Source organism: Lathyrus oleraceus, chromosome 1 (assembly GCF_024323335.1).
Source record: "Lathyrus oleraceus cultivar Zhongwan6 chromosome 1, CAAS_Psat_ZW6_1.0, whole genome shotgun sequence".
In the NCBI taxonomy this organism is placed as follows: Eukaryota; Viridiplantae; Streptophyta; class Magnoliopsida; order Fabales; family Fabaceae; genus Lathyrus; species Lathyrus oleraceus.
Genome location: NC_066579.1, coordinates 9,147,148 through 9,163,871, shown reverse-complemented (window position 1 = coordinate 9,163,871; position 16,724 = coordinate 9,147,148). Strand labels below are relative to the sequence as shown.

At 35.5% G+C, this 16,724-nt stretch overlaps 1 protein-coding gene across 1 annotated transcript; it reads left to right on the top strand.

Annotated features, from left to right (window-relative positions):
* Window positions 1-3,513: 3,513 nt before the first annotated feature.
* Window positions 3,514-9,637, top strand: LOC127122231 (translation initiation factor IF-2, chloroplastic). The gene is made up of 12 exons (XM_051052626.1): window positions 3,514-5,572; window positions 5,670-5,702; window positions 6,294-6,407; window positions 6,552-6,701; window positions 6,805-6,903; window positions 7,005-7,067; window positions 7,308-7,463; window positions 7,617-7,682; window positions 7,822-8,058; window positions 8,172-8,447; window positions 8,589-8,777; window positions 9,121-9,637. Exons 1-12 carry the CDS (start codon window positions 4,043-4,045, stop codon window positions 9,274-9,276), a joined length of 3,069 nt encoding a protein of 1,022 aa, XP_050908583.1. The 5' UTR covers window positions 3,514-4,042; the 3' UTR covers window positions 9,277-9,637.
* Window positions 9,638-16,724: the final 7,087 nt, after the last annotated feature.

Sequence of the window (16,724 nt, the reverse complement as noted above, 5' to 3'; positions counted from 1 at the left end):
AGTATTTTGGTTCCAATCTTCATGGTTGGTGAATCTTTTTCCAACCTTCATGGTTGATCATTCCCTTTTCCAACCTTCATGGTTGATATTATTTTGTTTCCAGCCTTCATGGTTGATGAACCTTTTTTACAACCTTCATGGCCAATAACCTTTTATTTCCAATCTTCATGATTGGTGGATCTTTTTCCAACCTTCATGGTTGATGATCATCCTTGTTTCCAACCTTCATGGTCAATAACCTTTTATTTCCAATCTTCATGATTGGTGGATCTTTTTCCAACCTTCATGGTTGATAATCATCCTTGTTTCCAACCTTCATGGTTGATGAACCCGTTTTTTTTTCAATCTTCATGATTAATGAACTTTTTTTCCAACCTTCAGGGTTGATGATCATCCTTGTTTCCAACCTTCATGGTTGATGAACCCGTTTTTTTTCAATCTTCATGATTAATGAACTTTTTTCCAACCTTCAGGGTTGATAACCTTTTTAAATCTATGTGATTAACTTTGTTTCTAGTTTTCAAATTGATGATTTATTTTGAATTTCTTGACAGAAAAGATTTAGTTGAAACCTCTTGTCTACAAGGGAGTTCTGGAAATTTCATGTTTAACTTAAGGGCTCCATGTTCCCATACCAGACCCATAACTTATCTCCACTATTGCTACTTAACATACATGGCTTCATGAATCATAAAAAAAAACATACATATAGTTGCATATCATGATTCTCCTTTGCGATTGATGTATTTTCCCACATAATATTTCAATCAAACCCTCGGTAGATGAACCTCTGAAAGTCTATCTGTCATTCCATACTCCATATACATTTACCTATATCACCTTATGACCATTCTCAACGGGCAAATTTTTTGATACTTTGGTATTTAATCATCTTCTACCTTGAATACTCAAAAAGCTTTCGCAATTCATGCATTCAGGTTTAAGTTGATTAAATACGGGCAACTGTCATACCCCTAAATCCCCCCCCCCCCTTTTCATTTTTCATCCAACCTTAGGCTTGAGATTCATCTGCATTCATTCATATTAATCATGCATTCATATTAGCACCTTCTCATAAATATCATACTCCGCCAACACCCAGTCATAAAATAAATCATCAAAATCCGTAATTCAAACAATTAAAATATAATAAAATATCTAATAAAAAAACAGGGTGTTACATCAACCCCCAACAAGGTGACCATCAAAGCGACTCATTCCTCTTGCCCGATCCTCTCGTGGTCCAGTAATCTCCCCTTGATGGGAAGAAGCGGGGGGCAAGAGACGTCATTCAAAGTGATGGTCATCCCACCTATAATAGGTGAGAATATGACGTCTCAGAGTGCCACCTATATGCAAAAGTCGCATGCATGTCGTGGTTTATGGTCACATATGTATATGAACATAAACCGAAAAGATCGGAATAACGGATAACATCACCGAACATACGACCACTGGGCTATGGCAACACCAGTATCTTTCTGACGTGGTTAGTCATTTTCAAACAATCGCGCTTCTGAAAAAAGAAAACATAATCAATATGGATTTAATTAGTTGACAATATATGTATTGCAAAAGAAAAGAAATATACCTCTCCATTCCAGACATGCATAGAAGCATGCTCTGTATAATTATAAAGTAAGGAGGTGTCATATGACCCTCTTAGATAACTTCCTAATGAGGTATCATGATCAGTTTCCTCTTGGACTTTAGGGTCAACATGGGCCTTAGGATTCTCAAGTTCTGTTGCATCATATTCAAGAGATGCTTTAGATAGTCGGCTACGAGAACTAGACGATCATGCCTGCAAAGTAGATGCATCATCAAACGAGTTATCAGTAACTCGTGGCCTCGTGATCCTCGCTGCGACCCTCTCACGTCGTACCAACTTGGTCTGAGACACACACCAGAGCTTAGTCCGATAAGTGTTGTCTTCAGCCATTGCACATGCGTTATAAAAGAGACAAATATGAACAACATGTCCGTATAAATTCACAAAATGTCCCCATTTTTTTTACTGAGTCCAATCTAAAGATGCATTTCCGAAAATAATGTAAATCAAATATAGAGATGCATCTTCGAACAAAGTTTCGTTTTTACTTCCATGGCAGCAACCAATTTTCTGCTCTAACAGTTGAATAAAACCCATTGCATATTGTCTGGGTCGACCTTGTTCAAATCTTAAAAATATCTCAAAAAATAAAATATAAAAAAACTAAAAAGAGAATTTTTTTTATTTAAATTGTGAATAACATTAAAAATTAAAAAATATTATTAAGTATTCCAATAAAAATTAAAATATATAAGTATTATTTTGATTTTTTTTTTCTTATAGTGCTTATTTTTTGATAATGTTTTTATCACTAAATTAATCTTAATACGTGTCAATTCAGGTTAAATAATTTTATTTACAATTTTAAATTTAAAAATGATCTTACAGTTATGAGAATCTAACCACCATGTTAAAGATTTGATTGAAGTACTTTCATACTAACTCCTATTAATATATATTTTTAATAATATATTAGTATTTTTCATCTAAAATAAATTTTATTAAGAGTTAAAATAATAACACGAAGAAAGTTAAATTAGTGAAAAATGTTATAAAACTTTACAAGCAATAAGTTAGACAAGATTATATTATATTGTTAAAAAATCATTTATATCCAATAATTTAATATATTAAATTATTATCTATTTAATCGTAATGATTTTAAAAATAAAAATACTTTTCTAACTTTTAAACATGTTATTATAGAATGTATTCAATAATTCATTTTTAAAAATATAATTTATGTTTTTATAAAAAAGAATATAATAAGAGAATTAATTTTATAATAAAAATTTAAATATTTAATTATAATTCAAATTTTTTTATCTACAATTTAAAAAAAATCAGAAAAAATAACAAAGATCTTTGATGTGAAAGATGTAAAATGGTGGATAGAAATTTTTTTCATGTCATAATCACTATTGATATAAATAAATAAAGTATATTGAGAGAAAAGATATGTATTATATAAAAAATTGTTTTCATTGCATAATATAAAAACCAAATTTGTAAGATAGAACTAAAAAATGTTTTAAGAAATAGATCCTTCGACACACTTCCCGAAAGCTTTCACTTTACCACTTTGCTAAATCTAAACAATTTACATTATACTTTGAACAAACATTTCAGATATTAATGTTTAATATTATATAAAATCAATATGACCTAATTTTTGAGGCCTCTACTGTAACATTGTTTACATCGAACCTGCATGTTGTTCTAACTTATCAAGTTTGGTTGCATTCTAAAATGTTTAAAATAATTAATATATCTTAAAAGACTAACTATAAATTAAAAGACAAAAAGAAAATAAAATTGGAAAAACTTATTAAAATGAAATTAGATCGAAGAGAATGAAAATGTTTCGATGTTATGAGATGAGGAAAAGGAGGAGTTCATCTATTCAATCTCAATATTGACGTCAAAAAACATTGGAATATTCACACCTCTAAGAATAATTAGGGCCAAGAATCACCAACGTGTTCTTACGGAAACCATTTATACTTTATAATAATATATAACAATTTAATTTATACATTTTATGAAATTAACCTAAATATTATTTTTCCTCTAACAATACTGAAAAAAAGAAAAAGCCTTATCGGAATCAGAAAAATTTGACACACACATAACCATCCACACAATTCAATCGAAAAATGCCATAAACTTATCTCAATCAATTTTCACATCCACACCTCTTCTACTCTTTCTTCTCTTCTTCTTTTTCGTCTCTTCATATTCTATCATCAATAAAAATCCAACCTTTTTCTTCTGTTAATTTCACTACCCATTATCCCTTATGCATGTTCCACCTCAATTCAAACACAAAGTTCATATCTTTATATCAGAGGTACCTTTAATTCTTCACTTTCATGACAATTTCGTTTCTGGGTAGGTTCAATTCTTAGTTTTTCTAGCTTGTGTAATGAGGAATTGTTGAAGTTTAGCTAGATTGTTGTTTTTTGTTTTTGTGTGTTGTTGGGTTTTAATATGTTTATATTAGTGGGAAACGTGCAAGGAACAATGAGTTCTCTTGCTTCACCAGTGACTTTAGGGAGTTTCATTGGTGCAAGTAGTTCACATTCTGTTGTTAGAAGAGTTTCTCTTTCTAGAGGGAATTGTGTTAAAGGAAAAAAAAGATGGCATTGTGTTTCTTTGTCTGTTTGTAGATATTCAGTTACCACTACTGATTTTGTTGCTGACCATGGGAATCCGGTTTCCCTTGATTCTTCTAACAATGGTGATACTGATAAAGGTGGTGGTGGTGGTTTTGGGCTTAAACCTCCTCCCAGGCCTGTGTTGAAGTCCTCTGATAATGACGCGGTTTTAGGATCGGGTTCGGGTTTAGGGGGTTCGTTGAGGAATAGTCAGGGTTCGGATAATGTGGATGAGAGGAATAAGGTGATTGAGTCACTTGGAGATGTTTTGGAGAAGGCTGAAAAACTTGGGAATTCTAAGTTGGGTGGTGAAAGAAGTAATGGTTTGGTAAATAATCCGGTAAGACCTGAGATAAATGATAAACCTAAGGATGTTAAACCGGTAAGACCTGAGATAAATGATAAACCTAAGGATGTTAAACCGGTAGGTTCGTTACAAAAACATACATCTAAGACGTTGAAGAGTATATGGCGGAAAGGGGATTCGGTTGCGAGTGTGCAGAAGGTTGTGAAGGAAGTTGTTAGGCCTAATATCAAGAGTAGTGAAGTGGGGGAATCTTTAATAGGGGGAGGGGAGAAGGTAACATCCAAGACTCGTGATCCTCAGCTTTCTTTAAGTCCTCTACCGACATTACAATCTAGGCCTTCTATTGCCCCCCCGCCGCCACCACCGCCACCGCCGCCTATTAAAAATGCCGTTATCTTGAAGGATGATAAAGGGCAAGGCGAAACACCGGTTAATTCTAAAGAAAAAAAGGCGCCTATCTTGATCGATAAATTTGCTTCAAAGAAACCGGCAGTTGACCCTGCGGTGGCTCGAGCAGTTCCAGCTCCTTCTAAACCAGGGAAGGCCCCTCCCCAAGGAAGGTTTAACGATGATTTCCGGAAGAAAGGTGCTACGTCTGGGGTAGGACCAAGAAGACGTAGGGTAGTGAATAAGGATGGGAATACTGATGAGGACACTCGTGGTACTGCAAGAAAAGGAAGGAAGTTGAATAAAGCGAGTCGTAGGGCTGTACGGCTTCAGGCTGCCAGGGATGCTGCTCCGGTTAAAGTTGAAATTCTAGAGGTCAGCGACCAAGGTATGCTGGTGGAAGAGTTGGCATACAATTTGGCGATTACTGAAGGTGAAATCCTCGGTTCTCTATACTCCAAGGGGGTTAAACCAGATGGGGTACAAACTCTAGACAAAGATATGGTGAAGATGATATGTAAAGATTATGAAGTGGAAGTTATCGAAGCCGATCCTTTCAAAGTTGAAGAATTAGTGAAGAGAACGGAAATTCTTGAGGAAGATGACCTAGACAAACTCAAAGATAGGCCTCCTGTTATTACTATCATGGGTCATGTTGATCACGGCAAGGCAAGTGATATCACTCTGTTGTATTCTTCATCTATGTAGGATTTTTCTCCTTAAATTCCTCCATTTACTGATATTTGTTGGTGTTATCATTTTGCAGACAACACTTTTGGATTATATACGGAAGACCAAGGTATGGTGAAAATTAAACAAAAACTTTATCTTTCTTTCAGTTCATGGGCTTATGAAGGTTCTATGGATGTTTACTTGTGTGAATGATTAGGATTGTTACTGTTTCCGACAAGTTTTATTTGGTATGATAGGTCAATAATATACATCACATATTGTAATATTTGTTTCCTTGCTGATACTGCCGTTCCTTATGATGATTGGATTACATGCAATCAATGGATTTCAATACAAGGACTTTGAGGATTAGTTAGAGCATATAATAAGAGTTTTTTTTAATAGGCAAATGCTAATTTTTAATTTGTTAGGGGGAGGGAGAATTTGTTAGTAGCAGAGATCGAACCATGGACCTCCTACATAATACTCTTTCACCGTCTTAACCCACCGACACTACTTGCCGTTTCTCTTTGTACCAATAATTAGTAACATACGTTGATTGTGCATTTATGGAATGTTATGCTGTACCCTTCCCCCTTCTCCGTCGTCTACTTTTTCATAGCATCCGAATATGGTGAATTATGTAATAATTCAGGCTTTATCTAGGATCATATGGCACTCACATTCAATTTAAACCTGATGCAACTAATGTTAACAGGTAGCGGCTTCTGAAGCTGGTGGGATCACACAGGGAATTGGAGCATATAAAGTGCAAGTACCTTTTGATGGCAAAACATTGCCGTGTGTTTTTCTAGACACTCCTGGGCATGAGGTATGCTTGCTTTTTTAATAAATAAAACTCATTTTTTATCTTCCTTATAATTATGCAAAACTGCTTGTACATTTCATTCATCCGAATCCTATTGGGACCTTAATCCTTGTGATGACTTGATATCTATTATATATATTCCTGTAGGCATTTGGGGCAATGAGAGCCCGCGGAGCAAGCGTAACAGACATTGCTATTATTGTTGTGGCTGCTGATGATGGTATTCGTCCTCAAACAAAAGAAGCTATAGCTCACGCCAAAGCAGCAGGAGTACCCTTAATCATTGCTATAAACAAGGTAGGCCAACACATGTCTCCAACATCATTTTGCAATGCTTATGATTTACTAGACGATGACATGAGGAATTGTTGACACACTATTATTTATTTATTTAAAATAGATAGATAAAGATGGAGCAAGTCCAGATCGAGTTATGCAAGAACTTTCTTCAATTGGTTTGATGTCAGAAGACTGGGGTGGCGACATCCCGATGGTTCAGGTTTATATTTCTTATTTTCGTGATCATGCTCGTATTTTGTTATGCTTTTGATGATAACTTATAGGAAGTTATAATTCACTTTCTTTCTCTCTTATCAACAGATAAGTGCTCTTCAAGGGGAGAATGTAGACGATCTTTTGGAAACCGTTATGCTTGTTGCCGAGGTAACTTCTTTTCTGCTGTTGACATAACTAGTTTAACTCATTTAACTCATTTAACATATAATCAAAGTGCCATAACATTCTGAAGTCTCCTCCATATAGTAGACACCATTAGTTTTCAGCGCTTATATGGTGATGAGAGAAGAATGGTGATTAATTGGCAGTGTTTGGTTTGAATTTCACTTTTTTAGATTTCCTTATCTTCCTGCTATATCCATTCTGACCTAATCATTTCTTGTTTAGTTGCAAGAACTGAAAGCTAATCCCGATAGAAGTGCGAAGGGCACAGTCATTGAGGCAGGCTTGGATAAATCAAAAGGACCGTTTGCGACATTTATTGTGCAGAATGGAACACTCAGAAGGGGTGATATAGTAGTCTGTGGAGGAGCTTTTGGAAAGGTTGGTAGATACGTAAACTTAAATTTCAGTATTTAATGACCTTAGTTTATTTATTTTTTGATAAATAATGAACTTAGCTTTAAGTAATTGGATTATGAGCAATTTGCTTTGCTTTCATCTGAATTCATTAACATATTTTATTACTTCCTTCAGGTAAGAGCTTTATTCGATGATGGTGGGAAGCGTGTCGATGAAGCTACACCTTCTATACCTATCCAGGTTTGTAAATTTGTAGACTTTAACTTTTCATAGTTACCATCTTCTGTCATTTAAAAGCCATGCTCAATTTGAGGTTCTGAATAGATTCTAAAAGCCGTCCTTCAAAATTTTCTGATTTTTCATCTGTACATCACTGCAGGTTATTGGATTGAATAATGTTCCAGTCGCTGGTGATGTATTTGAGGTTGTTGAATCCCTTGATATTGCACGTGAAAAGGCAGAGTCTCGTGTTATGTCATTGCGAGATGAACGTATTTCAGCAAAGATGGGAGATGGCAAGGTCACTCTTTCTTCGTTAGCTTCTGCAGTTTCGTCAGGAAAGCTTTCTGGACTAGACTTGCACCAATTGAATATGATTTTGAAGGTTGATCTTCAGGTATGGTCGCGGCTACTACTGTTACTAGAATCTGTACATTTTCTTTGTTGATGTTAAATACCTTGTTTTTAACTTATCGATGACTGTGTCGGTGATATCGTGATGGTGACTAGGGATCTATTGAAGCCGTCAAACAAGCCCTGCAGGTGCTACCACAAGATAATGTCACGCTGAAGTTTTTGATGGAAACAACCGGTGATGTAAGCACAAGTGATGTTGACCTTGCCGCAGCAAGTAAAGCCATTATTTTTGGATTTAATGTCAAAGCACCAGGCTCCATAAAAAGCTATGCAGATAACAAAGCTGTTGAGATACGATTATATAAAGTTATTTATGAATTAATTGACGATGTACGAAAAGCAATGGAAGGACTCCTCGATTCTGTTGAGGTAAATCATCACATCTTTTAATTCGTAACCTCTTAGCAAAAATTACGCATATGTAGACTCGTGTAGTCGCACTTGATGAATACTCTTGTATTCTTTATGAACTTAAAAGTTACCGATTCTTCTGCTGCTATCTTTTGTCAGGATCAAGAAGCAATTGGCTCAGCAGAATTACGGGCTGTATTCAACAGTGGTAGTGCCCGTGTTGCTGGATGCATGGTTACAGACGGAAAGGTTACCAAAGGTTGTGGCATTCGGGTCATTCGGAAGGGAAAAGTAGTTCATGTTGGTATTCTCGATTCTTTGAGGCGGGTGAAAGAGATTGTTAAAGAGGTATGACTCTGCTTCTAGTTTTACTTCCCATTATAAATAGTCTCTAATAGTCCCAAATCGAACAACATATGGCCTGGACATGTACTTATAAATGGAGGCAATCCTCGCCGTACTAGCCAGTTTTAAAGGGATGAGATAGGTCCAATCACATTTCTTAATATGATATCAAGAGTCTTGTTTAAAATCCAATGGACCATCTGCTACGAGGTTTCTGCTATTGGGCCACCTTACTTATGGAATTGTTAATAGTTTTTGGGCCGCTCTGATTATAGAATTGTTAACAGTTTTTAGCGACGGTTGCCATATGTTGCTTCTCCATTAATTTTCTCTTGCTTGTTAACAGGTAAATGCCGGTCTCGAGTGCGGACTTGCGTTAGAAGACTACGATGAATGGGAAGAGGGTGATATTCTTGAAGCCTTCAACACAATTGAGAAGAGGAGAACCCTTGAGGAGGCCTCAGCATCAATGGCAGCAGCAGTGGAAGGAGTAGGAGCTTAACAATACATCGAACAAAGGTGCGAGTAACACTATGATGAGGAAAAGAAGGTAACAACAATTCACACATGATGATATTTTTCATTGAAGATGTGTTGCAGCTGAGTTCAAAATGATCTGTTCCATTGGTTGGTGTAGAAATGTATATAACAAAGTAAATTTTAGTTTCAGCTCTTTTGTAAAGAGGGAAAAAAGTTTCAATGCCTTGACCTAGAAATACTTGTAACACCATCACATATAAGACAAGGAAAAAAAGAACTGCATTGTTTATTTTCTTCTTCATTTTTTGTATGATGCTCTTCATTAATGGATGCATCATCTTATTTTTGATAAAAAGAGACAAATGGATGCATCATTTTATAGAGTTCTGGATATTTGTGTTTCTTATATGTTTTATGACATAGTTGTACAAGTATGAATGGAAATAAATTAAATAGATATTATAATTACGAAATTTCACCAAAAATATCAACCATGAAGATAATATATTTTCAATATAATATTTTTAAAATTTAAACAAACAGATTATGTGAAATCTTAGTGTCTTTTTTGTTTTAATTTTAAAAAAATAGATTTAATAAAATTGTTTTATAAAATATTATAAATTTTTTTATATCAGTTTTTTCTAAATTGAAAAATTAATTGAGATTCTATGACATAAATATAATCAAAATTATAATTTTAAAAAAATATTTCATCTCAAAAATAATTTTTATAAAAAATTATTTGAAATAGTTTAAAAATTATAGTGATTTTTGTATAGCCTCAAAGGATGTCAAGGATTCTGTACAAAGATTCAACTACATGGACGATTTTGATAAAAAGAAGTTCGTTCATTAGTCATTTACAAACAAATCAACCATAATCAAAATCTATATAAAAAGTAAGGGCCTCACTTAAACCCCTTGTGTCACGTTGGCGACACATGGAAACGAGTGCTCCTACAAAACCAAAGTATGTCATCAAATTATTCTTACAAATGACATATTGTAAGTCGTCTAAATAAGACAAAACAACAAATGAAACTAAATTAAATGAGGCTCAACGCCTTTAACAATTATTATCATTTGATGAAAGACTTTTTCTTATGCAACATCCTAAATTGCTTTCAAGATTATCGACTGATCCCACAAACTAACGCAGATATTTTTAACATGCTTTGTCCTCACTCACACATTTTATGGGAGATTTTCCAGAAGGTCATTCATCCAAATACTACTCCAAATCAAGCACACTTAATTATGAAATTCTTATTTGTTAGGCTACCAAAAAAAAGATGCAGCTTGTTGGTATATGTAGTATCAAGCAATCCTTATAAACCCCAATTCAACCATTCAATCTCATACATGTATAACCTCGTGATCCCTCTCATTCTAATGTGAATTCAACTTTTTGCCTAGAAGCTGTCAGGAGCCGCTCATTGTCATGTCTTATGCACTGACGACCACTCCCCATCCTCGTCGGTGTCGGGTAATACATCTTATATCACATGTGTCTTCTTGGTCCTTATCCATGAGGGCTTCCTTTAATGGCTTGGCCTTCAAATTCATACTAACGGTGTTCACGCATATGGTCCCGACCTTCTTCAACTTCAGACTCTCTACGTAGCATTTCATGGCGATCTCTTAATCTTCTTGGATATCCCCGACTCGCTCATTCGGAAACGAGTACTTCATACATAGATACAACATATATAGGACGAATCCTAATTGGTTAAAGGCGAGCCTCCCTATAATTATGTTATATGCCGAGGACACATCAATGACTAGATACCTTACTTTTACCTGCACTTGCTTGCCCAAAAATCCCATCAACGATCCTTGAAAGAGTTTAAGGTCATCTAAATCCAGATGAAGCCTCTCAAATGCATCCTAGTAGATGATGTATGCAAATCTCCCTTGATCAACCAAGACCCTCTTTATCTCCCAATCTTCACATATTACGGTGACGATGATGAGATCGTCGTTATGTCGGTGGATGCCTGTATCGTCCTTCTCGAAAAAGGCTAACTTAGCTTCTGGAGCTTCTAACTCGTCCAGATCAGAGCTGGTGGGTGATCCCTTAACGGTTAGGATCCGTTAAGCATATCTTTTGCGAGCGAAACTGGTCACTCCGCTACCGGTGAATCCTCATACGATGGTATTAAGAATATGGAGGTCAACTATATTGTCGCTACCCTTGCTTGGTTCCTTTTTTTCTCAGATCCCATACTCCCGGAGGCATCTCTCCCCTTAGAGTTTGATTTTCCTGACCCTCAAGCGAAGTCATCGTTGACATACTTCTTTAGGTGCCCCTATTGAACCAGGTGCTCCATCTCCCTCTTGAGTTGATAACAGTGTTTAGTATGATGTCCTTTGACTTTGTGGAAATTGCACCAGCTGCTAGGCTCAGGCTCCATAATGTCTTATTTTGGATATGGAAGTTTTGAGATGTTATACATGTGGAGTACTTCTCGTCATATCTGCTTTCGACGAGGGTTTATGTGCGTGAAACTCTCAGTGGGTTTTCCACTTTGCTTGAACGTCATCGTGTCTCTAACGGGAAATATGTACCGACTCATTCATGACTATTGTGAGTTGTCAGTATTACATGTGCGCTCTTACACATCCCATGCCTTCTTTTCAACATTGCTTTCCATGCCTTTCATGTAATATTTTGCCCGTGTCACTACTTCAGCCAAGGAAGCTGTTAGCTTTTGGGCGAGAGATTCATTGAAGTGTCTCACCCTGATCCCATTCTGAAATACTCACACAAACATTTTTTGGGTTACATGGATTACCTTGATTGTCACCTCATTTAAGTAGGCGAGGTATTCCTTAAGAGATTTAAAAGGGAACGTACATTTCAAAGAGCTAAGGGCTCTAATGATGGCCATCTACGTGTTGTGGAGGCGACATAATTATATGGGTCGCTACACTCATAAAACTTAGTTAATAAAGGAGTTTAAAGTTCTTCGAAATAAGCCCCTCCCATATTTTGTCTGATAGAGGTTAGGGGTATAGTATCTCCACCTCGTATGTAGGCTCTACCTATTGTTGGCGTTGTTGGATATGGAGGAAGTAATCCTCCAATCTTTGTTTTGGAAACATAGACCATCTGTAGCAGCTTATATCTATGCTATGGCATTTTCCACTCATTCAGACTCTTTGCTAGTTGAAGTTATTATTTATTTTTTCCACCATGATGGCAAAAAAGGTTAAACGTGAGGACAATAACTCGATTGGGGGTTATGATAGTCTCCAAAGTCCATTTTACCGGGCTCTATGGTGGGCGCCAATTGTACTTGCAAAAAGTAAAATATGTGACAACCCCTAGTGATTAAGGATTGGTAGAAGCTTTTATGGTGTGTTATAGGGTTTAATCTAGCTCACGTAAGGAGGTGAAAAGTTCAATGTATGTGATTTTGTTGTGAATATGTGATTGCCCCCCTCTCAACCTCAAGGTTTAGGTAATTATAATTATCCAGTGCCTGGATCCTAGGCCCCTTGGAAATAGCAACCAACATCGAGCGAATGTGGGAGTGGATAGTCATTCCCTGATATTTAGGGGAGCATGGTTAACTTGCCTACGACTTCTTCTACACCGCAATAGAACATGGACACGTCACATCTCCATTCCCCCATGTTAGGTGGGTACTTACAAAAATATGCGACATATTTAAAAAAGGGGCGACACATCAAATAAATAGGCGACCGATGTTGTAAACGAGCGATCACGAGGGCTTTAAAACGAGACGGTGCATCACTCCCATCGCCTCTCATGTGCCCCCATAAATATACCAATACATAAATCAATACAAAAATAATTTATTTAAGTATACATTTTAAAAAACAACTCATAATGATGATTTTGAGTCAAAATGAATGATCCAAAATCACTTATTTTGTAGATAAAACGTTAAAAAGAGGAAAATTTGATTGAATATGAAGTTTCTCTCTCACTTTTTTTAAGCAACACTATATATTAAAAGAAAGAAAAAAATTACAAAGAGGAGGAATGACAAGACCAAAACCATCAGAGAAGTACAAAAGCTGAAAAAGGATACCAAAACATATAGGGATAACTCCCACTAAAGAAACTAGTGAGGGGACTGACTAGAGGCACCACATTGAATCCCAAAAGAGGATTATCATCAACAATAGCTTTCATACAATCAACAAATCCCAAAAGAGGATTATCATCAACACATATTTTAATAACTATATTTCTTATACATTTAACTGATTCCTTTCTTAAATCATCTTTCTGAACAAATTTAGATTTATTCTAAATGCATTTATGCTTTCCATTAGACACCACTTTAACAAGTTTAGAAGACAATAAACTATGACCAATGTTATGACAATGCATACAAAAAAGTGGCAATATAAAAAATAGAGTCAACTAAAATTAGAATCTCTCTCTAAAATTAGAGTCAACTAAAATTTGAAATAAAACATAAATAAATAGGTTAATACTAAAAAATAAGAACATAATTTTCAATTTAACAACATAAAAAGTAAAGTACAAGGGAATAAAAACTACTGAAACTCTTTCACTTTTACCATTCACTCTATCTACATTATTACGTGCAACCCTAACTCTTTCACTCTCACCATTCACTCTACCAAAAATTCTCTCAATTCCAATCCTTCATCGTGCTCTATCATCTTCAATGTCTTCACTATATCTGGTTAGCAACTTGCTATTCTCTCTTTTAAATTTTGATTTAGTAAATTTATTGTGAAAGTGTAGAGTTATTTTGTTAGATTTGAGGTTAGATCTGAAATCATAAACCCCAAAATTGTTTGATTTTATTTGCTTTTTCTATGTCTTTGAAAATGTTAGATTTATATGGATTATTTTTATGCCACAACCCAACCCTTTCTCACATTGTGTCATGGTGAAGTGGTGTTGGCTTTAGTTATTTCTATTTTAAAAAGTTTACATAGATTTATGGTGTCTGATATTTGTGCGTGTCCAAATGATAACTTCTGGAGACACCTTCAGGATGCTTACTTCCATACCATTAGATAAATTTGTATTTTTGTTATATTCTTGTTTTCCATGTATCTTTTAATTAGTTGTTTATTAATATATCAATATAGAAAATGACCGATGAACAAGAAATTTTTAAGCATGGCATCACAACACGCCTAGTAGAGGATAAAAGTAATTCGTTTAGGCCCAAAGTACACAACTTGAAGTAGGGAAAACGTATCACACTACCGCGTGACCATAATTCCATAGTCAATATTCTCAGTATCATGGCAAGCCTCTAATTTGTGCTCAACCCCATGCACATGCTCATGCATTCCATAGTCAAAATTCACAGTATCATGGCAAGCCTCTAACTTGTGCTCAACCCTATGCACATGCTCATGCACAAGCTCTCACACTTGATATATTTCTCAGGAGGCTATCAGACATGTCATTTCTTCTGCTCTATGGTGACCATGTTGCTCTTGACATATGGAACAAAGAAGTAAATTTTTTATTTAATTATAATGTATATATCTATATTGACATTGAACATATATGTATTATGTCCACAAATTCATTTTTGCAATTCCGTGTAGGGGTGTTCAAAACCAAACCGGCCCAATAAAAAACCGCAAACCGAACCTAACCAAACTGAAAACCGCAAAAACCGCATTTGGTTCGGATTTGTTTGGGCCACTTTATGACAGAACCGCGCGGTTTGGTTCGGTTTGCGGTTTATATTTTGAAACCAAACCAAACCAAACCAAACCAAACCGCGTTATTTACAACCCATTTATTTTACACCAAACCCAAGTCCATTTCTAAAGAAAGAAACCTGAAAACCTAGGGTTAGGAACAGAAGAAGGCTCACAAAATCGTACACAGGCAAAGGCAAAGACAAAATCGTACACAGAAGAAGGCAAAGACAAAATCGTATCGTACACAGAAGAAGGAAGAAGGCAAAGACAAATTAGTTTCTCATCTTCATCCTCTTCACAATCGAAAGGTAAATCTCTCGCTTCCTCATGTTTCAATTTCGTTTTTCATCTCCTCTTCTCTAATATCCCTTCTTCTCTCTTTCTTAGATATGACTATTGAGAAGGAAGTCAGTTCTGTTGCCGAAAATCAGGTAAAATATAGAAATTATTCTCTGTAATTTGTGAGTTTTTAGGGAGATGGGTGAGTTCATAATTTGTGGTTAGTTGTCAATGATTGATTGGTTCAGTTTTATGATGATGTGACAATGTTATTTTGGGTTCAATTAGTTTGTTCAGTTATGGTTAAAATGCATATCTGGTTTGAATCAATGGATTGTGATCTCATGACTTGTTGCTGCTCATTTATTTGTTGTTGAATATGTGACCATTGTTGAATTTCTTGCATTGGTTGTTATTGATATGTTATGTTAATGGACTTTTGTGAAGTTATTATGATACCTTGTATGATAAAAAATTTGCTGTCATGATGCTTTGTGATGATTGAACTGCTTCCCCTGTTGCATTGCTCTTGATTGTATTTACTGTTGCAACCTTGATGAATGATGCTTTGATCTATTATGCTTGATGTAGAATGTTAGGTTTGGATATGTTGGCGACAACTGATGTTTTACTGAGGGCTTATGAATGACAAGTTTGTTTGTATGATCATTGCAATTGGGTGCATGTGAATGGTTGCATTTCTTGTAAATGTTTGCATCATTAATATGATGTTAGGTCTGCTATGTGCATATGCGGGGTGAAATGCTTGATGACAGGGTTGCAACATTATTGATGTGCATATGCGTGGACTGGCTGGCTGCAATGTATGGCGCATAATTGTTGGTTGCTACAGCCTGTTGTGAAATTTTTATGCTTAGCATGATGATTGGAAATGTGCAGCTTGATCTGTTACATGTTATGATGATGTGTTAGGTCTGTTATGATGCTTGTTTCTGCAGGTTTTGTGTGGTGCTGCAGTAGGATAGCCATGGCTTGCTGCAGTAGGATAGCCATGGCTTGTTTCTGCAGGTTTTGTGTGGTCTGCTATGATGCATGGTTCTGCAGGTTTTGTGTTAGGTTTTTTGTTCATGATTTCCTTTTATTGCCTTGGTTTGGTTTGGTCATGTATGGTGCATTGTTATGTCACTTGTTTGGTGCATTGTTATGTCACTTGTGATAGGATATTAAGTGAATTATATGCATACTCAATTAAGTGCAGTTTAAATATTATGCAGTAAATTAACAAACAGTATATGTATATATATATTTGCAGTCTGAAAATAATCCATCGATGGCGATGCCTACAGCAAATCCATCTCAAACTATTGATTTGGACAAACATGAAGATGGTAATGTTCAAAAGAAAAAGAAAAGGAAAGTTGGAGAAGTTGGTGATTCTAATGCTAATGATTCTAATGATGGAGATTCAGGTAAACAAAAACCTTGTAGGCCCAAATCTTGGGTTTGGGATCATTTTACAAGAGACACTTCGGGTACTCGTGCTAAGTGTAA

Bases quoted from the DNA above. Each gene is read 5' to 3' on its own strand.
- LOC127122231 (XM_051052626.1), top strand. From the start codon at position 4,043: ATGTTTATATTAGTGGGAAACGTGCAAGGAACAATGAGTTCTCTTGCT. The intron at 6,408-6,551 runs GTATGCTTGCTT...ATATTCCTGTAG, and splicing joins TAGACACTCCTGGGCATGAG to GCATTTGGGGCAATGAGAGC. The intron at 8,778-9,120 runs GTATGACTCTGC...GCTTGTTAACAG, and splicing joins TGAAAGAGATTGTTAAAGAG to GTAAATGCCGGTCTCGAGTG.